Raw genomic sequence first — 24458 nt, 5'->3', positions numbered from 1 at the left:
GAGGAAATGAAAGCCAAAAAAGATTGAGTAACTAGCATAATAAATAGTAGAAGCAAAATTCAAACCCAGGGTATGCTCTTGGTACCTAAATTGTGTTGCCTCCATTTTTAAATGAAAGTTTGCTTATTTGAAATCCAACAAATATGTATTCCCTGTGTCTCATAGACTTGGTTTTATAGTGGGTGGTTTGGGAATCAACTTTTTTTTCCTTATTATATATTAGGACGTCTTGCCTGGCTGGTATACTTAGTTGGGACAGTTGTTGGAGGAAGATTAACATATACAAGTACAGATGAGCATGATGCTATGGATGGAGAATTATCCTGTCGGTAAGTGTAGCTATGTAATTTACAGAAATTTCTAAGGAGTTAGACATTTTTAGTTATTAAACTGGTAATATGAACTAAAGCATTTTTCAGTTGGCATTTTGAGGAAGGTATCATTTTCCTTTATATTGATAAGAAAAGCAAGGCTTAGAGGTTAAATGATTTGCAGAACTCATATCTCTAATAAGTAGTGTAGTCACATAAATTTATATGAATAAAATGAGTGAGTTGGTTTTCCATATATTTTATTTTTAATAACTACTGTCATTTTGGTAAGGATCTTTGCATATTTTAATTAATATTTGAGAGTATATGTACCTTACATGTGTATTTTTCAACTTTTTCCAACAAAAATTATAATATTGTTTTATAAACTAAAATGGGGATAATAATAATAAGAAGAAGAATACCTAATTCATTTGGGACTATTATCTAAGGATAAATGGGTTAATAATTTTAAATTGCTTAAAACAATGCTTACAAAAGACCCCAAACACTTATTTTTTTGAAAATCAGTCATAATAGTATGAACATTTTACCTAGACATGAAATATTCTAAACTTTACCATAATTCAAACAGATCCTTCTTTTGGGAATTTTAGGTGGTTTCTCAGTTTTTTCTTATTTTAAAGGTGAATATTCTTTTAGTTGTATCTTTATGTAGATCAAAATAACTTTATTAGAGTTAAGTCCTAAAAGCTGAATAGCTGATTGAATTCTGTATAGCATTTTGAAGACTTTCAATACACGTTACCAAGTGGCCTTCTGTAAAAGTTGTACCAGTTTATCCTCTGAACTCAAAAGACTATGGGAGGCTATCATTTTTTCTACAGTTGAACACTAGGTAGTAGGGTTCTTATCTTTGCCGGTTTATAGATAACAAATGTATTGTTTTAATTTGTATTTCTTTAGTCAAGACATTCTTTTCCATTCCTTTTCTTGCCGTTTCTATTTTCTCTTTATTTTTTATTATATAGAGAGTATATCATTCACCTGGTTTTATGATTATCTTTTCTAATGTATCCATAAGAACCCAGTATATATCAAAGATTGTAATATTTTGCTATTCATTTTGAGTATATTTTCTCCAATGTTCAATTTATTTTAGAAATTTCTTTTTTATATATATATATTATATATATAAAATTATTATATATAAATATTTATATATTCAGATCTATTAATTTTTTCTTTGATTTTTTTTCAATGCTCATATTTAGAAAGGTTGTTCCACACCTGGATAATAAAAATATTCACCTATATTTTCTCCTGGTTCTTTTATGGTTTATGTTTTTATATTTAACTTTTGATATATCTAACATTTATTTTGTTTATATGCTTTTTTGGAAGGTTCCAAGGTGTTAACCAAGTAATGTCAACCCTACCCTCTACTGATTTGTAATGCCACTTATATCTTACACAGAATTCTTATGTCTTTTTCTAGGCTGTTCATTCTTCCCCACTGATCTTAGAAGTCTATTAGTACACCACTGTCACACTACTGAAGTCATTAGTGTGGTATTCTCCCTCATTATTATTCTTAAATATATTCCTAAGTGTTTAATAGATTTGTTGCCGTCTTGAGTAGATACCTCCCCCTCATTCCATATCCTTTTCAACCTTTAACCTACCTGTTTTCAATGAAATTTGAATCTGAATGGAACATAAATATTTTTAGTATTTTTAAGATTTATTATTTCCAATATCAAACCACTTTAAAATTTGGGGGCGCTCTCAAAATGCTTTGATCAGTTTTAAATGAAGTGAATGATTTGCCTCTGTACCATCTTTTAATATAACATTACATATTTAGTAAAGTGGGAATTAAGTATACGTTAATTTTTTCTTTAACTAACAAATGAATTTAACTTTAAATAAGATTTGTTTTCTGTTTTAGTCTATATTCCCTAGAGAAAAAAACCTTGAGTGAAGTTTATGGACTAATACTTTTTGGAGGGTGGGGAGAAGGATACATTTTCAAGGAAGAAAGAATGAAGGAAAAGTGAGTGAGAGAATCAGAGAAAACAAGTAGAGCTGATTCTCATTATTCATGGATTCTGTTTTTGCAAATTTGTATACTTGCTAAAATTTGTTAACCCCCAAACCAGTACTCTTCATTGTGTGTATAGTAGTGAAAAATTTGAGTTGTCCAGTGCGTACTTTTCCAGCTGAGATGAAGCAGACGCTCTGCCTCCTTGTTTCAGTTTTCATACTGTAAATGCTTGTCCTTTTTGCTATCTATTTAGTCCCATGTTTTCACATTTTTGTGCTTTTCATTGGTGATTATGCTGTCTAAGATGTCCCTCCAGCATAGTGAAGTGCTGTCCAGTGTTCCTAAGCACAAGAAGGCTGTAGTGTGCTTTACAAAGAACATACATGTGTTAGGTAAGCTTTCTTCAGGCACAAGTTGTAGTGCTATTGGCTATGAGTTTGATGTTAATAAATCAGCGATATATACCAGATAAGGTGTTTTTAAACAGAAACACACATAAAACAGGCTATATGTTGATCAGTTAATGAAAATATTGTGACCAGAGTTCCTCAGGAACCTGTCCCTGGAAACAGTGGGATATATTTGTGGGTGTTTAAACAAGGCCAAAGAGATTTAAGATAGGGTATGTACTAGGACTTATGCACATTGTCTAGAAAAAACATATATACGTATTTTAACATACTGAGACGTTAAATAAGAATGATGTTTTATGTAAAATTTTAAAATACCAGTTTCATATGAAGAAATTCCAGGTAACTGGAACTGTAATACTGTTTCCTTCTCTGTGTGTTACATAACCTTTTTAGCTCCTGGGAGAGCACTACCAAATTAGAATATTGAGAAGCTCCTGCCAAAAATCTGTGTTATTTTATCAGGGGAAGTTTGATATTCATAGAAGTTTTCAATATTGTGGTAATTATACTTTAAACTTGTTACTTAAACATATGTAAATATGCTACTTTAACTTAGCAAATAAATATCTTTGTGCCCAGGCCACACAATTCTAATTAAATAAAGATAATTTTATAGTCATTTTAGTTTTATTCGTCGTGACCAGAGTGTAAACGTCTTGGGAGAGCCCACAGCAGTTTTGACTTGCCCTGTGTCCTCTGTTTGCTAATGCTTTGCTAGTGACTGCTGTTTTTCGGCTTGCTCCTCTCAGTGAGGCCACCTTATGTTTCTCCATGTTACTCTTGCCTGTTCATCTCCCAGACAGCTCTCATGATTCACTGAAGACTTCGGCAAGTAGCTCAGAGTTTTGCTCTCTGTCCTAAACCCTGCTATGATACAGATGACTTCAGGTTCTTTCTCAGCAGGTACTGTTGCTTCCTTTTCTCTACTCAGAAGCTTCCAGTGGCTTCCTGTGACATATGAGACAAATTCCAGATTCTTGCCATGGCCCAAAGTGTACTGTGCTACTTCTGACCTCATTTCTGATCCTTTTTCATTCAACTCAGCTATGTACACTGGCATCCTTGCTATTCTCTGAGTATTACCAATTTGTTTTTGCTTTAGGGCCTTTACACTTCTCTTCTGCTAGGAATGCTTCCTGCCAGATGTTTACATGGTACTCCTTCACTTCAGTCAGGTCTGTTCTCATATGTCTACCTCGTTTGACCTTCCTATGCAAAATAACATCCTTATCCTGTTTATTTTTCTTCATAGTACTTATTACCTCTTAGTATTTTATTTGTTTATTCTACTAGACTAGTTTTATCTGCTTTGTTCACTGCTGTATTTTTATCTCATCTGCTTTGCAAAACCTAAACTCTAAAGAAATTCAGAGTTTTCTCTTAATTTGTTGTGTGATAAAAGAAGTTGTTCACCTCTGTTGATAGGTACCATTGCCAACTAAGATACCATATTTTTTAACTCAACTGAGCCCTCAGCATTGCTCAGTGATTCTTTGTTGTTTTAATAGTTCTTGTCTTCTGACTTCCGAATATTTATTGAACTGTTTTACTTGTGTATTCTGTCCCCCATGTGCCTCTAATTCAGTGACCAAAATTAAACTCATCTCCTCCATCCACTCCCAGCCCTGACTCTCTTTATAAGTCTCAAAGTTGTCCACTCAGTTGCCTAAGCCTGAATCCTTTGAATTCTCCTTAACTTTTTCTTTTTCTCTCACCAGCATCCATATGTCATCAAATCCTGTCAGTTCTATTTATCCCAGTTAGTCCAGTTATTTCTATCACCCCTGCCATTTTAACTCCTGTCATCATTTATCTGGATTCATGCTACAGTTTTAAATGCACACCTTGTCTTCTCTCTGGCTTTCTAAAACAAAAACTTGATTGTGTCTGTGCTTTGCTTAAACTCTGCAAGGACTTTCATTGCTATTGGAATTAAAATCAACATGGTGTATCAGGCTCTTCATGATCTGGATTCTGCCTTCTCATTAGCCTCATCTCCTGCCACTGACTTCTTGATACCCATTTTGAACCTTTTTTTCAGCTCTTAAATGAGTCATGCTTTTTATTTCCTGTCTAAATAGCTGCACATGGATTCCCCTTTCTCTCTTTTTGCTATGTTCTATCCATGAATTTTAGGAATTCTTGCTAATTTCTTCATAGTGTTGATTATAGCAATGTCATGCCCTATTCTGAATAGGCTATAGATTTCTGGAGGACTGGGAATAATATGTTTTGCTTACTGTTGTATTCTGAACTTCTGCAGATACCTGCCATATAGTAGGCCCTCAAATATTTGTTGACCAAATAAATACTTACATAATTAGATAGTCAGGGGAATATAAAACAATTGATTATCCAAAATTTATTTCTTTGTATTTGAAATGTTATGCTTATATTTGGATCAAAATTACTTAATGATATATTTATCTTTATTTTTTCCATGCTTCAAAGATAATTTAAGATAAAGGTAAAATAAGTGTAGAACAATAAACTGAAACTGAAAGTGGACTTTGTGTATACAATACAAGCTTTGGTCTTAAGCACTGGTTAGAGGTGGCAGCAGATTTTTGAAGGGCACTGTGACAGAGGCTACTAGTTGTCTCATATCTCTTCTTTCCTTCTTCTGCAGAAATAGAATACTTGAAATGTTCTGCTGGGCATTGGCCACCTGAATAAAGACTAGATTTCCTAGAATCTCTTGCAGCTAGATATGGTTAAATGATTATGTTCTGGGCAATTGGAATGTAAGTGAATGTAGTATGTGTAACATATATGCTCATATGAGTAAAGCTGAAGAAGCCGTCTTAGACTTAGACAATAAAATCGGTGAATGGAGGCAAGTGTAACAACAGGATAGAAGGAACCTGAGTCCCTGTTACACTGTGGAACACCAGCTAGTCCTAGAACATTGTGTTGGATTTTTGCCTGAGAGAGAATAAATATCTGTATAGTTTAAGTTATTGTTATTTTGAATTTCAGGCACTGGAAGCTGAACTTCTTGTGCAACTTTCAAAGCTTATTAAGCAAATGGGTCATGTACCTTTCTGGGAACTCTTTCCTACTCTCCTGTTGCAGATGTCATTGCCTCTTAGGCAAATGCAAATCATCAGCTTAAAATGAGTTGTGAAGGCACCCCAACAAACTTGTCTTTTGGTTTCATGTCTTCCTCAGTTTTTGGGAATGTATGCTATAAAAAGGAAGTAAAAGTAAACAGACCAGTATATAGAATTGACAAAGAACTAGAGTAGGAGAAGGGAGGTCCTACTCAATACAGAATTTGAAAGCAAGCTATACTTTATTTAAAAATCACTTGAAAAATCACCTGGATCCGGAAATGAAGTTTGATGTGTGTATCTATCTAACTAAAAATTTCTTCAGCAGTCTGTGTACTCACCAATACGCAGACATTAAAAATCAGTTTGGTCTCTCCTCTCAAAATTAGAGAATAAACTCATCGTCTTAGGAAAAACTAACAAACCTCAATAGTAATCTGATTCTTAAATTTGACCTTTATTAAGCTTTCCTTCATGAATTTTAATGGTATTAAAGATACTTAGTAAGTGAAAGGTACTTTTAAATAAGTAGCTTAATACAGGAAACAGTAACTATAAAAATGGTTGTCAAAATATTTTTTCATAACATGTTGGCAGTAAGTACCAAGTTTTTTTAAGTTCATTTTCTGTAACCCAGACATTTTGTTTCTGAAACTCTTTGCTGGGAGGGAAGAGGACAGTAGTTACATTTCAGTGAAATATAAGTTTATATTAAAAATGAGGTTTTAAAAATTTGACATAGCCTTAATATACAATGTTTTGGAAAATTATTTAGTCGTATAAAAATGATTGGGCAAGATATATTTAATGAGATGTATTAGTGGAATAAAATAGAAGGTCCAGTAAGTAATCTAAATGCGTAAATGAACCTACTGTATATGATAAGGGGTAATTCAAAATGCTGAGCAGAAGATAGACTATATAAGAAAGAAATGGTGTTGAAGCAGCTGGGTAGCCATCTGGGGAAAAATGTTGATGCATATCTCACAAGATACGTTCAGGATAAGTTCAAATGTATCATAGAGGTAAATGTAAAATGATGAAACATAGAAACACCTCGGATTCAGGTAAGACCTTGTTATTATGCAAAATCCAGAAGAGAAAAAATTGGTAAGATTTTCTGCATAAGAAAAAGAAAAAAAATTTTATGCATGGCATTAAAAAAACACCATAATCAAAGCCAAGGGACAAATGAAAAACAAGGAAAAATATTTACATCTCAGTCACAGGCAAAGGGCTTGTTTTTCTAATATCTAAAGAATTTGTAGAAATTAGCAATTGAAAGATAACCCAATAGAAAAAAATCAACAAAGGATATGAGCAAACAGGTCACAGGAAAGGACATACATATGGCTCAAGAACATGGAAAAAAATTGAACTTCTCATTCATGAGAAAAATACAGATTAAAACTTTACTGAGATATAGTTTTTCAGATTTCAGTAAATTTTAAAGTTTAATATCACCTTGAATTATCCATGTGTATATAGATACTCATATACTGATGATGGGAGTATAAATTGTTTCAATTTCTTTGGAAGGCAATTTAGTAATGGCTATCAAATAATAAAATTCATATTGTTTAAGCTGTTTGACATTTAGAGGTGTATATTGTAACTGTACGTGTGTGAAATGTGTACAGGATTATTAATTCCTGCGTTTTTGTAGCAGCAAAAAATAAATAACTTTAGTGTCCATCAGTAGGACACTATTGTTTGAAAATAATGTGGTATGTTCATATAATGGAGTGATAAAGAGCTGCAAAAGAAAATAAGGAAACTTTTTATATCTGACATGGAAAAATGTGTAAGATACATTATTAAATGGAAAAAGCTAGGTTTAACAATGTAACAGTATAGTATGCTCCATACGTGTAAAAGAACTAGAAGGAGAATATATAGTCATATTTGCTTGTACATACATTTAAAAAATCTCTGAAACGACGAACTATTAGTAGCGTGTGTGTGCGTGCGCGCTTGCGTGCATACAGGAAAGGAAATAAGTGGGTTAGGGCTAGGTATAGCTGCCTTTGTGCAGTTAGAAAAAGGAGAAATAGGTGCTATTTCCTCCAAAACTTCTGCTTCCGTCTCTTAAAAAGATTATTACGATTTGCTGATTTTCTTAGCACCAGATACTTGACAGCCATCTACTGGAAAATTTTAATTAAAATAGATAGTAGAGGGTGTTTCTAGACTAAGCTTTTTTTTTTATTAAGCTTTTTCTCTAAGAAATTTAACTTAGCCTTTAGTTCATTTATGATTTTCTGATAATAGTTGCATACATGTATTGAAAATATTTGATTTTGTTAAGATCATCTTGTAATGTATTTCAGGTAAAATTTTTATTTCTCATTAAGAAAGCGATATAGCTGGATGGATGTACCTCCTGATTTTTTGTGTGTGTTTTGAATTCTGTGATTCCAAAATATATAGTTATATGAAAATATGTTGTAATGAAAAAGTATAATACCAAACTACACATTCAGTGTCATTTTCTTTTACTAAAATATTATATATGTAAATATATGTTAATATCTATATTTATATAACATTTATAATTGTAGATATTTACTTATATCTATGCATATATATTTATATATGTCATGTATTTATATATGAATTTTTAGCAAAATTATAAATGTATGTTTATGTAGGTTTGTATGCATGTATATGTATATGTATTTCTTATGAGAAAGCTAGAAGGAATTAGACCAAATTGTAGTATCTCTTGGTAGGATTTCAGATGATTCTTTAAATATTTTCTTTATAAGCTTTTGTATTTTTCCACTTTTTATAGTGATTATATATTATATAAAATTGATAGTAAGTGTTTTAATGTTGTTTCTCTAAGAATTATTATTGATTTTTTTTTCCTTCATGTAAAGAGTTTTTCAGCTTATATCTTTAATGGATGCCGGACTGCCTCAGTGTTCTAATGAGAAAATAGAGCTTGCAGTTCTCTGGTTCTTGGATCAGTTTCGTAAAACGTATGTTGGTGATCAACTTCAAAGAACCTCAAAGGTAGGTTTTTACTAGTGATCAAAACAAATATTATTAAAGATGAAGAAAGATGTTCACATATAACAGCTTTAAGCTGAAAGGTATATTTGGGCAATTTCTACATAAGAAATTTAATTGATTAGTTGAAATCAGTTGGTTAATTGGTGTTTGAAGGCATTGTGACATTGCTCGTTTTATGCCCAGATTTACCATTGTCTTTAAAGATTGATTGGCAGAGTTAGTGAATATTTTTTATGTGGCTAATCATTAAATAGTTAAGATTATTTTAAACACCTTAATGAATTTTGCCTTATTGTATTGTGTTTCAAGTTTTAAAAAAGATTTACTCTTATAGTTGTTCTGAGTTTTTCTTGAATATTTATTTACGTGGTTTCCAGTATATATTTTTCAGTCATTCCTCGGCATTTTTACATGATAAATGATGAGGACAAGAAGAATATGACATGCTTTGAGAGGCCACAGTTAACTTACCCTCATGTGGGGAACACTTGTACTATGGTACTTGAAAGTTTAGCATCAGCAAGTTTAGATGAATTGCTCTTAAGGCATTGAGGGATTATTGAGGGCATTTATGTGAATCCTAACCAGACATTTAGCAGTACTTGTGACACTGAATAAGATCTATGAGGTTTTTAAAAAACTTTTCTTCCTGGAATAATAATTCTTCCCTAAATCTTTTCTGTAGGAAGTCCTAAAGATATCCTTACCTCCTTTGGATCTATGCTCTGTACTAGTAATGTTGAAGGATTCCTTATTTGAAAATTCTAGAATAAGCTTTTTATATTGAACTGAGCTTTTTTCCCCTGGGAAATTTAGCTTAATGCTTCAGTTCATTTATGGTTTTCTGTTAGTAAGTAGTTGTGTAGTAGTGTGAAAGTATTTGATTTTGTTAAGATCATCCTTTAGTTTATTTCAGGTAAAGTTTTCTTTGCTTTTTAGCAAAGTGATATAGCTTGATGCTTTTTTGTGTGTGAAATATATTGTGATATTTTATTGTCATTTAGAGTTTTTTTTCATTTAGGATTAATATAAACAAAATTTTCATAGAATGAAACTAACATTGAATGAGACCACTAGGGAGAAAAAGGAGGAGATAGATATAAATGATTTAGGTTGACACTAAGACAAATTAGAATCAGAGAGAAATTTATAGTATTCATAGCATGAAATTTATACCAGATATACATCTTTTAAAATCCCAGACGTGTTACTCGAAGGTTGAGTATAAATTGAATTATGATAAATTGTCTTGTTTTAAATGTACCCAGAGAGTTTGTTATTTTGCTTTTGCAAAAGTGAATACTCTTGAAACATTACTTATCCATTTAGTCCGGGTCTTAAATCAGAAGAGTACAGTATGGAATGGAAAAGTCTTCAAATTATTGTGTTTGAAGGACTTGGAAATAAATATGTAAAATGAAAGAAATTGTTTTAGGGTGATGGGATTTGAGAAATTTTTCCCCAGAGATTCTTGTTATGTATATAGCTTTTAATATAAGGTAATTATGAAAAAGTGAATTATAAAAGATCAGTTTTTCTTTTCTGAAATTGCTTACGTATTAGGAAAAAATAAACACATCATCAGATCAATTTTGATTCTTTTAATTTTACTGTAACATTTTTGGTGTATGCCTCTTACCTATTTTCAAAGACAATAAGGTGATTTTACTTCTAAGGCTTTCCTACTGCATGACCCTGAAGTGAAGCCAAAGCTTTCTACTTTTGCTTTTGGCTTGTTTACTGATCTGACTTAGTAGGACCCGCTTTTTTATTGTGTGCGCTGACACTCTTCTAGGAACTTCACGTTCTCTCTAGGTCTTCTGACAAGCCTGCAAGGGGGATATTATTGTTCCCATTTTACAAATGAAAGGATACATTGTTTAAGACATTTATAAGTTCTCTACATACTATTTTTCTGGCAGTCAACTAAAATGGAAAGTATTTTTTGGTGAGAAGATTGTTGCATTCCAGATTGTGGCCATAAAAGGGAGAGCATTAAACTATCATAAGTGAATAATGTTTAGTGTGGGCTTATTTTATACCAGGAAGTGTACTAAGCTCTCTTAAGCATTATGCCATTTAACTGGATCTTACAGAGTATGACTTATAAAAAAAGTTCTTCCCAGTCTCTTTTCTGTGTATGTCATCAGTTTCATGTTTCAGTACTCCATACCTGTACTGCATAATTTGTGTGCACTAAACTTTTTTCAGCTCCTTTAACAGTCTACGTTCTCTGTTGATTATAGACCTTTAGACAAAATGTTTCCTCTGCCTAGGACACTTTTTTAAAATCCAACTTCGACCTCCCTGCCTTACTCTGCTAACTCCTACTTTCTTTCTCATCAGATACACCATCCTTTAGGATGTTCTTCTTAACTTAAATTCTAGGAGAGTTCCTTTTGTCTGTCTACTACTTTAGCATTATTATACTACATTGTGAGTATTGTTAGCAAAACATAAATAGACTGTAATTTGGGTTAGGACTGTTTCTGCCTTCTTTACTGTCATCACCTCCACATCTTGGCATATTGTTTGTATACTTACTACTAGATAATGGCTGAATGTATGTGTTTTAGTAGAATTCTGTAGGAATTGGGTCGAGATCTGAGGTATAATACTTTCAGGTAATAAAGGGTATATTCCTGAGTTGGAAAATGACGCTGACTTTAGTGAAATTGTTTGGCAGTTGTAAATAAAGTATACCACTAATAAGCATCTTGAAAATTTTATAAAAGCCTGTAGATGCAAAATAATACAATTTCTATAAATAAATGCTTCAGGAACCAAGGTGGAATCATTGAAGTGTCTTAAGTGAAGTATAGAAGAATGTCCTGTAAGTGGGAAAGAGAAATCATAAATAGTAGCTGTAGGCATTAATTGAGCAGTTTCTCTGTGCCAAAGACTTTGCTCAGCACTTGGTAGGCATGTAATTTCATCTCGCAAAAACTCCATGGAAGTAATTATTTTTATTAACACTCCCACCTTTTTTTACAGTTATGGAAACTGAGGCTTGGAATGGTTAATTAATATGGTTAAGTGGTCGAACCTGGATTTGAACCCAGGACACCCAATAGAGCCTGGGCTGCTAACCACTCTGCTGTACTGCCCCCTGTTGGGTCTTTGTGATATTGAACGGGCCCTTGAAACTCAACTGGATTTTAAAGAGAAACTCACTATCTTTTAAAATTCTTTCTACCTACTTTTCTATTTTGAGGAAGAATGACTTTGAATCCAAAATTTCCACTTTGTTCTTACTTCTACATCTGATCTGTCACCTAATCTTACTGGTTTTATTTTCTAAATATCTCTGTTTCAGTCCTTTCTCCAGTCCCCTTCCTTTTTATCCTAATTGTTACTGCTTTTTATTTCTCACTAGGTTTCAAAAGTATTATGGTTATACTCTTTGTTTCCATTTTGCCTTCTTCCCACGCCAGTCCATTCTCCATACTGCCACCAGGGTATTCTTTTCTTCAGTAAAAAGACCAGAGAGAATAATGAATGTAATGAATATTCGTAAGTCATCATCTAGCTTTGTCAAATCTGAATGTTTTGCCATATTTGCTTCAGATCTATATGTTCTAAAATTAAACGTTGAAAACCTACTGCTCTTCTCACTTCTTGCCCAAAAGTAACATTATCCTAAATTTAGTGTTATTTTTCTGCATGATTTTGTTCTTTTCCTACATTTCTATATATTTATAAACAAAACATAATATTATTAACTTTATAGAAAATTATTCAGAAACTTGCCTTTTTTGATTAATGTTGTTTTTGAGATTTATTCATGATGCTGCATATAGTTCTAATTAGTATACTAATTATTGAATGATATTACAGTATATTACTGTGCCATTATATATTCATTTTTTCTATTAGTATATGTTAGGTGTTTCCAATTTTAAAGTGTACAAAAAATATTGTAGTAAATATTCTAATGCTATTTCCTCATGCATATGTATGAATTTCTTGAAGCTAAATACTAGGAGTGGAGTTGTTAGCTTGTGGAATGTTCATATCTTCAGCTTTACAAGATACTACCAAGTTGCCCTTCTAAGTGTTATAAAGTTTAGCTTCCTCCCCCAGCAGAGTTAGGTATCTGTTGCTGTATATTGTCATAATACTTGCTTTGTCAGACTTCAAATTTTGCCAGTCCCAAGGAAACAGTTTTCTTCCTGTGCCATGTCTCTGCTTAAAATTGTTACTGATTTCCCATTATTTACAAAATAAATTTCGTCTTATGGTCATACTTTGTCTACCTTTGCAACCTTTTCTTTTGGCACTGTATTCTACTCTATGACATAATGTGTATATGCTCCTGTGTATTTCCTGCTTGCATATTTCTACTCATTATCTAATGAATATTAATAAGTAGCTACTATATATTAAGACCAGGGATACAGTGGCAAATGGGATTGTTTATCTCCTCAGTAAGTTTATTAATTGAAGAGGAAGGTGGCAAATAAAGAAAAAAATCAGAAAATTTGCCCACTTCTGTGTTGAAACAGTATAGCCATAAGGGAAAGATAGACTGTTAAATAAATGCTGCTGGGACAGTTTGATTATACTATGTAAAAATCTGTATTATTCACAGCATACAAAAATCAAATCCAAGTGAATTAGAGGACTCTGTGTGTGAAAAATAGATTATTATTTAAAAATAAGGAAAGATTTTTTTTTAAGAAAGATTTTTTTTTAAAGACATAGAAAGCCCAAACTGTAGACACAGAGGTTTATAGATCCTACCCATTTTAAAAGTAGAAACTTCTATGAATCAGAAAGATACAATAAACAAAGTAAAAAGACAGCCTGTAGACAGGGTAAGATATTTGTAATATATGTAACTTAAAATAGAATCAATATCCAGTTATGTAAATAATTTCTCTGCATCAATGAGAGAAAAGCAGCTCGGAAAAATGACAAAAGATTTGAATAAACAATTCATAGAAGAGGAAATCAGAATTGCCAGCAAGTATGAAAAAATTTTTTGTTCATCCTTCCATGGACTCAGAGAAATGCAAATTGAAGCTTTGGTGAGGTACCATACTATACCTATGAGCTGGAGACGATTAAAAAGTCTGACTAATGTAAGTATTAGTCAGGAAGTGAAATAGCAAACACTTTATACTGCTAATAGAATCCAAATTGTTGAAACCTCTTTAGAGAACAGTTTAGCAATAATTAGGGAAGTTAAAAATACATATACTCTTGGATCAGGGAATACAAATTCTAATAATATACTTTAAAGATGCTCACATATGTACAAATGGCATATTTAAAAATTTTTTGGATGTATGAACAGTTGGAAATTTTAATTTAAAAAGTATCTAAAATAATGCCCCAAAACCCTTTATAAAGTACAGAGGAATAAATCTAATGAAAGGTTTATAAGACTTGTACTATGAAAATACTAAAACATTGTTGAAAAAAATTAAATGAGGCCCCAAATAAATGGACTTATATACCATGTTTATGAATTGGAAGATTCAATATCATTAAGATCACTTAAGTAAAGTGAGGTAAGGTAACCGTTTGTCATCAAATACCAGCGTCTTCTGAATACAGATGCAGAAAGCCCCCCTAGAAAGTAATGTCAGCAAACTAGATCCCATAGCTTATAAGTCTTTCACCCTGCAGTCAGGAGCAGGACAAGGATGTCTCTTATGTTACACATTACACAGGTGGTTCTGGTCAGGGAAACTAGACAACAAAGTGAGTAAAAGACATCTTGGTTGGAAAGGAAGAAGTAAAACTCTCTCTCTTCCAGATGACATGACCTTGTATATAGAAAATCTTAAAAATCCTCTGAAAAACTATTAGAACTAATAAAAAATTACTACTTTTGCAGGATAGTAACGGTGACCTTGTAGAGTGAATTTGGGAGTGTTCTGTCCTGTTCAGTTTTTTGGGATAGTTTGTGAAGGATCGGTATTAGCTTTTCTTTCTGTGTTTGGTAGAATTCCCCTGTGAAGCCATCCAATCCTGGACTGCTGTTTGCTGGGAGTTTTTTTATTACAAATTCCATTTTACTACTAGTGATTAGTTGGTTCGGATCGTCTTTCTTCCTGCTTCAGTCTTGGAAGGTTGTATGTTTCTAGAATGTTGTCCCTTTCTTCTAGATTGTCCAGTTTGTTGACGTATAACTGTAGCATTAAATTTTTTTATTTCTGTGGTATCAGTTGTTATTTCTCTTTCGTGTCTTATTTTGTTTATTTAGGTCCTCTCTATTTTTTTTCCCCCCAAAAAACCAGCTCTTTGTTTCATCGATTATTTTTCTGTTGCTATTTTTGTCTCTGTTTTATTTATTTCCTTAATGATCTGTATTATTTCCTTCCTGCTGCTGACTCTGGGCTTTGTTCATCTTTTTCTAGTTTCTTCAGGTGGTAGGTTAGGTTGTTTATTTGAAATTTTTCTTGTTTCTTGAGGAAGGCCTGTGTTGCTGTAAACTTCCCTCTTAGAACTGCTTTTGCTACTTTCCATAGATTTTTAGGAAGTTGTGTTTCCATTTCATTTGTCTCCATGTATTTTCTTATTTCTTCTTTCATTTCTTTATTAACCCATTGGTATTTTAGTAGCATGTTGTTTAGTTTCCAAGTGTTTCTGATTTTCCTAATTTTTTTCATGTAATTGAATTCTAATTTTATACCTTTGTGGTTGGAAAAAATGCTTGATATAATTTCTGTTTTCTTAAATTTGTTGAGACTTTTTTGTGACCTAGCATGTGATCTATCCTGGAGAACATCCTGTGTGCACTTGAAAAGAATGCGTTTTCTCCTTTTTTTGGATGGAATGTCCTGTAAATACCTTTTAAGTCCAACTGATGTAATGTGCCAAGACCACTGTTGCCTTATTGATTTTCTGTCTGTCCATTGATGTAATGAGGTGTTAAAATCCCCTACAACCACTGCATTATTGTTACCTTCTCCTTGTATGTCTGTTAATATTTATTTTATTTATTTAGGTGCTATACTGACTTAGTTGTATATATGTTGATGAGTATTATATCCTCTTTTTGTTTTGATCTCTATCATTTTATAATGCCCTTTTTTGTCTTTTGTTACAGTCTTTGTTTTAAAGTATGAGTATTGCTTCCCCAGCTTTCTTGTTGTTTCTTTTCACATGAAACGTCTTTTTCCATCTTCTCATTCTTAGTCTGTGTGTATCTTTAGTTCTGAAGTGAATCTATTGTGAGCAACATATAGGTGGTCTTGTTTTTTATATAGTTAGCCACCCTACGTCTTTTGATTGGAGCATTTAGTCCTTTACATTTAGAGTGATTGTTGAAAGGTATGTACTTATTGCCTTTTTCTTACTTGTTTTCTGGTTGTTTTGTAGTTCTTTTCTTATCTTCTTTTAGCTAATTCTTTTCTGGTTTGGCAGGTTTTTGGTGGGGTTTTTTGTTTGTTTTTAGTAGTATCCCTGTGTTTCTTTCACTCTAGTTTTTGTCTGTTGTAAATTTGTGACTTGTGGTTACCATGGGGTTCATATATGTTGGCCTATAAATGTATCTGCTTGTTTTAAACTAGTGTTCATTTAAGTTCAAGAATCCATATTTTTTCCTCCCCTCGTGCTTTTAATGTCATATTTTATAGCTAAATGTTTATCCCTTTAACATTTATTGTGGTTATGGTTGATTTTACAGTGTTTTGCTTTTTAATCTTTCTACCAGTTCATTTGAGTGATCTTCAGCCTTTACTATACATTTGCCTTTCCTAGTGGGATTTGTCCTTTCCTATAGAGACTTATTGTTAGAACCTTTTCTTTTACACTTAGAGAATACCTTTTACATTTCTTTTATGGATGGTTTAGTATTGATGAACTCTTTTAGTTTTTGCTTTTCCTCTTCTCAGTGGCTGTCACCACCCTATTGGATCAGGGCTGGGATTTGGTTGCTGAAATGGAAGCCCTGAGTATTGGGTCTGAGCTGGCTCTGTTATTTCTATGTGTGTGTTCTCCCTCCTCCCACCACTGGCACCCTTGACCCAGAGGGGAGCAGTGCTGGAGCAAAAGGGGCTGGAGCAGGCCCTTGGTGTGGATCTGGGCACAAGACTGTGACAGTCCCAGCTGCAGTCAGAGTTCTGGATCACATCCATAAGCACCGGTAATGACCCTATTCAGAACCTGTCCCAGGTTTGAGCCACCTTTGTCCCTCACAACTGAGCACTCCCCTCGGCTGCTGCAGCTGTAGCCCTAGTGTGGAGCTGTGTTGTGAAACATGCGGGGCCAGGGTGGGTGTTTAAGTCAGGTTGGTGCTTGTACTGGGACAGTTCCTGGAAACATGCAAAAGTCTAGGGCAGTTTCACTCTTTCTCTGCTTTGTTTCAGGAATAAGCATGTGTGTGCATGCCCTTCACCAGCAGAATCTAGGTTTCTTACAGCCTTTCTGTTAGTCCCACTGGTTTTCTAACCAGCTAAGACAACTTGTCTTACTGGTATTGGACCACATGGATGGGGCACCTAATATGTGGCTTGAACTGCTCACTCCCTAGGGAGGATCCCGTCCTATTCTTTGTCCCCTCCCAGGGGCACAGGTCTTGACCTGATTATGTCACTTTCCTCCCTACTTGAGTCCATGTGGATCTCTCTTACAACCTTGGTTGTACAAGAGTCTTTTAGCAAGTCTCCATTTAGTATTCAGTGAGAATTTCTCCTAATATAGATATATTTTTGATATGTTTATAAACTCCATGTTCTTCTATTCCAGCATCTTGATCTGAATCCCTCATTGTAATTTTTAATCCATTAAAATTAGATTTTAAATTTTAAAATTGGGTAAGGAAGAATCTTTTTTACAAACACACACACACACACACACATATATCTTGGCTTCTGAATATCTATCAAAAGCTGTATTTGAACTTTGTTCTTAATTCCCTTTACTTGTTCAAGTCAACTATACGATAAACATCAGTTTTGCTTTTGTTGGTTACAAAATTTCACCAATAAGTACATTCCAAATGTTACTTAAAATGTGATTGTTTAGATCTTGGAATGTATTTTCCTTGAAAAATATATCTACAAAGAGCTATGTAATCAATGACACTGATCCACCGTAGTACTAGTAGAAATTGCCTGAATTTTGGCCTCCTAAACTGGGGCACCAGAAATTGAGGAGGAAACAAGTTCTCTTTCCTTCTTAGGATTTAAAATTTCAAGTAGACAAGTTAGTCTTAGAGATTTTCTCTTCTTTTCTTCACTCCCAGATTTGACATCCTATACAATCAGTCACCACCAGAGGGATTTCATCCTCTGCAATGATCTGTACCTCTCTTTTCTTCATCACTGCACTGTGCACAGCAACATACACACACACACACACACACATACACCTTACAAATGTGCTTTCTTTCCAGATACTTAGCATCTTCTAGGTGTCAAAAGTGAAGAATTCCAATTAATGCATGAATGAATTATCCTGGAAAGAATTTGCCTTTTCGAAAGAAGATACTTAGTAGTGCCAGAGAATTTCAAATAGTATAACAAAATGAAGTAAGTGAAAAAATGAGGATGTTTGAAGTAGTTACGTAAATTGAGTCATTGTATTGTCTGGGAAATGCATTCCTGTTTTTTCCACCACCCTCACCTTTTCTCTTCTTTCTTTTTCTTTTCTTTCTTTCTCTCTTTCTTTCTTTCTTTCTTTTTTTTTTTTTTACTATCATCCTCCTGAACTTGCTGTTTCCTAAAAATTTCCAAATTGCTTTCGGAAAGATTCTCAGGGCATTGTTATGAAGTCAAGGGAACAAAGGCAGCATAATAACTTATAAATAGGGTGACTGTACATCCAGATTTGCCTAAGATTGTCCCAGTTCACACTTGTTGTGCTGCCGTAATTGGTAGGTAGTTGCTTCACCTTTCATTCTCAAAAATGTCCCTATTTGGATAATAACTTAAATGGTCACTTTATGTATAAGTCATATGTTTGTGAATAGGATATTGTATTAATTCATAAACGGGAAATAACTTTGTTAAGGCCATGCAAGTGATCCTTTTCTTTTGATTCTGTGGCTGTACATAGCTGAGTAAAAGCTTTATTTCTAATCATCAGGAACTGGTGATGTATAAGCATATTGTATCCTTGTAATTCTGTGAAACACCTTGGAATTTGCACTAAGACAGTGAGTGCTTATTGATGTATTTTCAAGTTATCTGAAATAGAAGTGGGAATATTTCAGTTTTAAAGTATCAGCTTTACATATGGATTTCTAAATTTTTTTTTTGTAATTACTCTACCTGTTATCAAGCATTTCTCCTGTTGAGTACCACATGAAGCAGCAGATGGCATTCTCTCCCTACAATTGTGAGGTCCTCCTGTATAGAATGTTACTGACAGTTACTGGTAAATTGGATAGGAAAGCACTTGAATAATGAAACAGAAAAACATATCGTAATAGTAACTTCAGTGGACTGCTGTAACTGTAAGAGCAATCCAATGTTGAAATAAGGTACTTGCTGCATTTCCAGGTAACTTGAATATATTTCAGTTTTTGGCAAAACAATTTTTGTATTTGTGTTTAATAACACAGTTTTAGGAAAAAGCATTTAAGAAATCACTTGAAAACTGTTTTGTGCATAGAATTTTCACTTTGGTGAAAACTTGTAGCAGCTTTAAAATATTTAAACAGTAAACGTTTAATATTAAAGATATATATTCTAGTGTGACAAGTATATCAATGCAGGTTATAGGGGGGAAGAACGTACCTTCGATAGTTAAGGTTATCTTGAGTGTTAGAGAATAATGATCACTGACTTTGGCGATTTTTTCCCTTAAGTGTTTTAAACTTTTTGAACTTTCATTCTGGGCTGTTTTCACATTTCCTGTGTAAATGTATCATAATTTGCCTCTGTGATTGAGTGTTATTAGAACTAGTTAGATTTTTCTCTTCTTGGATAATTAGTGAGTGTAGTGCAAGTTAATGCTTATACTGCTGGAATGTTTTATTGTGCAGGGATTTGTTCTTTCAATTGTCATATAATACATCTAATACATACGTAATACATCAGAATTCAGACAGACCCTTTTCTTTAAAAAAGATGGCTTCTCTACATTCTTTCCCACTTAATTCATCGTACGTGGTATTCATTAACTATTGAAAAAACACATTCTATGTCCTTGCATAAGAGAAAGTTGAGCAAAGCAGCTTAAGGCCTAATTATTTTTTTAATGGTTTTGCTTCATTAAATGGATTTGCCAAGTTAAACTTGACACTCCACTGCCTAAGTGCATTTAAATGTTGATTCAAGAGCATTAAGTACTAGACAAGGAAGTTTGCAGCAGAAAAATGTAAAGTTGAAATCTTAGTAACCATTAACAATTCAAATTATGATGCAAGTTGGAGAAATACAGTATTTAAATTGGAAAAATAATGAGCTTAGTTTATTATTTTTAAACTGGCTCCTATGTATTATGTATCACACCAAATTCAAATATACCAAATTTGGCATCAAATCTTATGTGAATTATATGTAATCATATAATTCTTTATACATGGAATCCTTAGACACTTGTGTCTCCCTTATGCTGATCACTATGCTACATCCTAGAAGAATCCAAAGGTAATGATTCTTTGTGATTACTTAGTAAAGTATATGCTTACCCACAGAGTATTTAAATGTTTTTTTCTTCTTTTTTTCCCATTTATTTTAAATGATTATAAATTTTGCAGCATTTATAGAATTTAACATTTCCGGACAAAGTGCACAAAGTAAAGCTTCATGTGCTTTCAGATAATTAGTGACATAGTTTGGATTGTTTTCTTAATTAAAAAAAAAAGGCAGAAAGTAGTACTTTCTTTTAGTGGTAAGCTTTCTGCCTCAGGTATACTTATCCAACATCTGATGTATGAAATGTTTCTAAGGCGTTGTGATAAGAATTGTAAGTGAAACATTATGTGGCATGTGACTAAGATATATCTTAAAGAGTTTTCAGCACTAAAGAATATTCAATTTAAAGAGGTTTTAGTTCTTAAATTTTACAACTCAAACATTTCTCTTCTCCCCACATTGGTCTGTAGTTTTTCTTAATAGGCATTGGGAGTTGTGGAAATCTTCCACAAGATGATCTTTCCCTAAAAATCAAAAGGTGAGCTATGCAAATCTACTGAATTCATACTAGCAATGTGTTCACCTTTGAGGGTGTTGCAAAACTGGTTTTCTTTCTTATTATTTAGTGCCAAAATAGTTGTCAGTGAGAATCTCCTGCTTCATTCCTGAAAGTATTTTCTTTGTTGATAATTGCTTTAAGTAGCTTGCTTGAAGGGAGTTAGGATGAGAGAGGATCCCTCCTGCTTCTGCCTCAGAAACCCTGAAGCTACTTAGTATTTGTCAATATTCCATCCACATCTTCATTCCTTACAGCTTCAAGAAATGCTTAACACCTACCATATATATAATAACTTAATGATCAATTGGAATGATACAAAAAGTGATTAGTTTGTAAATAAATATGATTAAAATACTTCCAAAAGAGTTTTAGTCTTCAAGATAGTGATCCTACAGTGGTCAGATGTTTTCTACAAATCCGAGTGAGGAATATCAACGATCAGTTTTTAAATCATTTCTTTAATAATTCTTAAAAGTTCTCTATATTAATTAATCATTTATATCCTTATATGTTATGCTTTTTTGGTGGGATAAATATAAGAAAATAATCATATTATTTCCAAGGCATGTTAATATTTGAAGAATAGATATGTTTAGCCTGAGAGCAAACCTGATACTAAGTAAACATTTTAATAATATATTTGTGTATGTGTTTATATTTTTCTTGCTCAAATACATATTGTTCATCACTAGTTCATATTCTTATCTAATTACTAGGAATAAAAATTAATAAAGTAGGCTTATTGAAAAATATATATGAATAATAAACCTGAATTGGAGGCTATTTATTAGCTTACACATATATAGTGAAATTACAATAATATAAAAAATAAAAACTAAAGTATTAGAAAAAAGACAGAAGAAATATAACAAAGAATTAATTTGCCATCTCTTATTATTAAAATAACAGACAATATTTCTTTTTGTTTTCTTGGTAGTTTCATATTTTTTCTATTGGTTGTATTATATATTTGGAAAATCTAGTAAAGTCCAAATAAATATGTTTAACTATGCTTGTCTAAGTCTGAATGACACTTTGTTCAAATGCTACACTTAGGCAACAGTTTAATGTGTAGCATAGTAGGCAGTTTATTAGATGAATTTGTTTAAATGTTTTATCAAAAATTATTCTCAAATTTTACTACGTTCTAAGTCATATAAATTTAGGTTCTTTACATAGGTGGATGCAGAGTGTATTTATTAGATTCCTACTGATTTTAGAGAATATTTTGTGCTTACTATATTCCTGCTTATTTTATTAGGCGAGCTACCTCTGAGTTACGTAATGTTAGTAAACATCTTACCACCATGCGGCAGTAAACAAGATAAATAGTAACTTCAGTAGCATGGATTGTAATAGTTAATGTTTATATTCCATCTGGTACTTTATTTTTTTCTTTCTGTGGAAAGGCCAAAAAAAATTTTTTTTTAGCTGAAACAAAGGATAAATGAACATTCTGAATAAGCTCATTTACTGTCCTCATGATTAATGATCACTGAACACTTTTGAAAGATTAGCATTTTTCCGAGCTACTAAAAAAATATACTGTTTTATTTAATTACAAGAAAGTAAAGGCTCTTCACACTGACAGGTGGTGGAAATTAGCAGGCAGTTTTGAAATTGTGCTGTGCACGAGAAATTAGATCTCATTTTAATTCTGCTTTTCTCAACTAGCAAATGAGGTTAATGCCATACATATTCAGCTGATATGGATGAAGAAATTGATATAAAGTAGATCAACATAGCTACAGGGCTAGATTAATTTATAGGTAAAGAGGCAGTGATAAATGAAAGTAATGTAGTGGTGGTCACTAAACTCCTCTGCCATGAGGGATTCAATAGCATTAGTTGCTCATTAAAGGCATTGTCGGGGTGCATCAAATAGAAATTTCAAAAGGAATAGCCAACTAACCCCTAATTATCAAAATACAGAAAATACTAATTATACCTTAATTAGCTTTTCTTTTAATGTACTGAAATTTGTTACTTTTTGTGTGGCACAAATGGATAGTTATATCAACAATAAATAGGTTGTTTTAATAACTTTCTTTTACCTCTGGGAAAACTACACTCCAATTTTTAATATGCAATAATGCCTCTCTCTAGCCTGTAGGAGATGAAAATTATTAAGTAGCTTTATTTTTTTGAAGATTTTACAGCAGCTTTGGGAAGAATTATTTCACTATGCATCAATTACTTTTAATTGAACTGAATATTTTTCAGATTGTACCAAATGCCTCTCATTTAAGTTTAGCAGTTAGAGTTTAAGAAAACATCGTAATGAGAACTGCATATAACCTCTGTCATGTGTTATAATAAGATAAAGATGATTGTTTATTTTGAATATTTAAAAAGCAACCCAAGGTAGAAATCGTAAAGGTAGTCACCTTACTTATTTCTGGTAGGCGGTGCGGAGAAATGGATCTATATGTATTTGAGAAACTTGTGATTTTTTTTCCTCCCCTCAAATAAGATAACTATCAAACAATCTAGTTAAGAAAGGATTTATCTATTTAGAATAAAGCTGCAGTGTTGTAGTGGGAAACAGCTTGGGCTTTTAGTCAAATAGACCTCAAGCCTGATCTGTATTATCTTAACTATTTCTTAACTATCCTGGGAAAATCCATTAACTTTTCTACGTATCAGTTTCCTCACCTATCAACAGGAGACCTTTTACATAGGATCCCTTTTACAGAGAATCGTGAGGATGAAGTAAGTTACGTGAGAAGTACCTAGCATAGAATTTAATACAATGCAGAGACTTAAAAGAAAAAGCTGCTGTTATTCATAAAAAGATAAGACTAAATTTTTTTTAATTATCGCTATTATCTCCTTGAAAGAGTTTAATGTAATCTAGTCTTTAGAATATCTAGTATAATTTTTGATCTGTTTTGGAATTTGATTAACTTAACTATCACAGATTGATTTTTTTGTGGAGAACTTGGAAGCAGTTTGTCTTTGGGGCAAATAGTTACAGTCATTATAATATTGGCAGATAGTCTAAGTTTGTTTTTCCCTACTGCCAGACAGAACTGGCAATTAAAACCCAACCAGTCTGATTCTAAAACTCTTGTAGAAGAAAACAAAAGTGTGACTTCTGACCTAAATCAAATCTATAATGTGTTCAAATCTCTAGTTTTCTATCCTTTTTTGCTTTTGATGCTTGTATTGGATTTGTGTGTGCTGCCTCCTCTTTTGCTTTTCCTCTGCAAAACTCTTGTAGAAGGAGACAAAAGTGTGACTTCTGACCTAAATCAAATCTATAATGTGTTCAAATCTCTAGTTTTCTATCTTTTTTTGCTTTTGATGCTTGTATTGGATTTGTGTGTGCTGCCTCCTCTTTTGCTTTTCCTCTGCTATCCTTTTTAGGGGTCAGTCATGCAGTACATTGGCCATTAACTGGGTCTGTGAAACTAAACTTCTCCAACTTTGTTTTCCACAGTTGAAAAAAAAAATTCATTGGTCTTTTTGGTAATAATTATATCAATATGTTATGCCAACATCAGTTATGTTGTATCTTATGTCAGAAAAATCAGGTAATTCAAATAGGAATAAAAGA

General features: G+C 32.7%; 1 protein-coding gene across 4 annotated transcripts in view; it reads left to right on the top strand.

The window, feature by feature from the left end:
• Nucleotides 1-24458, top strand: part of RANBP17 (RAN binding protein 17) — a 267383-nt gene that overhangs the window by 53392 nt on the left and 189533 nt on the right. For all 4 annotated transcript variants that reach the window (XM_072947248.1, XM_072947247.1, XM_072947249.1 and 1 more), the window contains exons 13-14: nucleotides 224-329; nucleotides 8668-8803. In XM_072947248.1, coding sequence (XP_072803349.1) covers nucleotides 224-329; nucleotides 8668-8803 — 242 coding nt within the window. The remainder of the gene's footprint in view (nucleotides 1-223; nucleotides 330-8667; nucleotides 8804-24458) is intronic.

Source organism: Vicugna pacos, chromosome 22, assembly GCF_048564905.1.
Source record: "Vicugna pacos chromosome 22, VicPac4, whole genome shotgun sequence".
Lineage (NCBI taxonomy): Eukaryota > Metazoa > Chordata > Mammalia > Artiodactyla > Camelidae > Vicugna > Vicugna pacos.
Note: the sequence above shows the minus strand (reverse complement) of the source record. Positions and strands in the feature narration are given on the sequence as shown.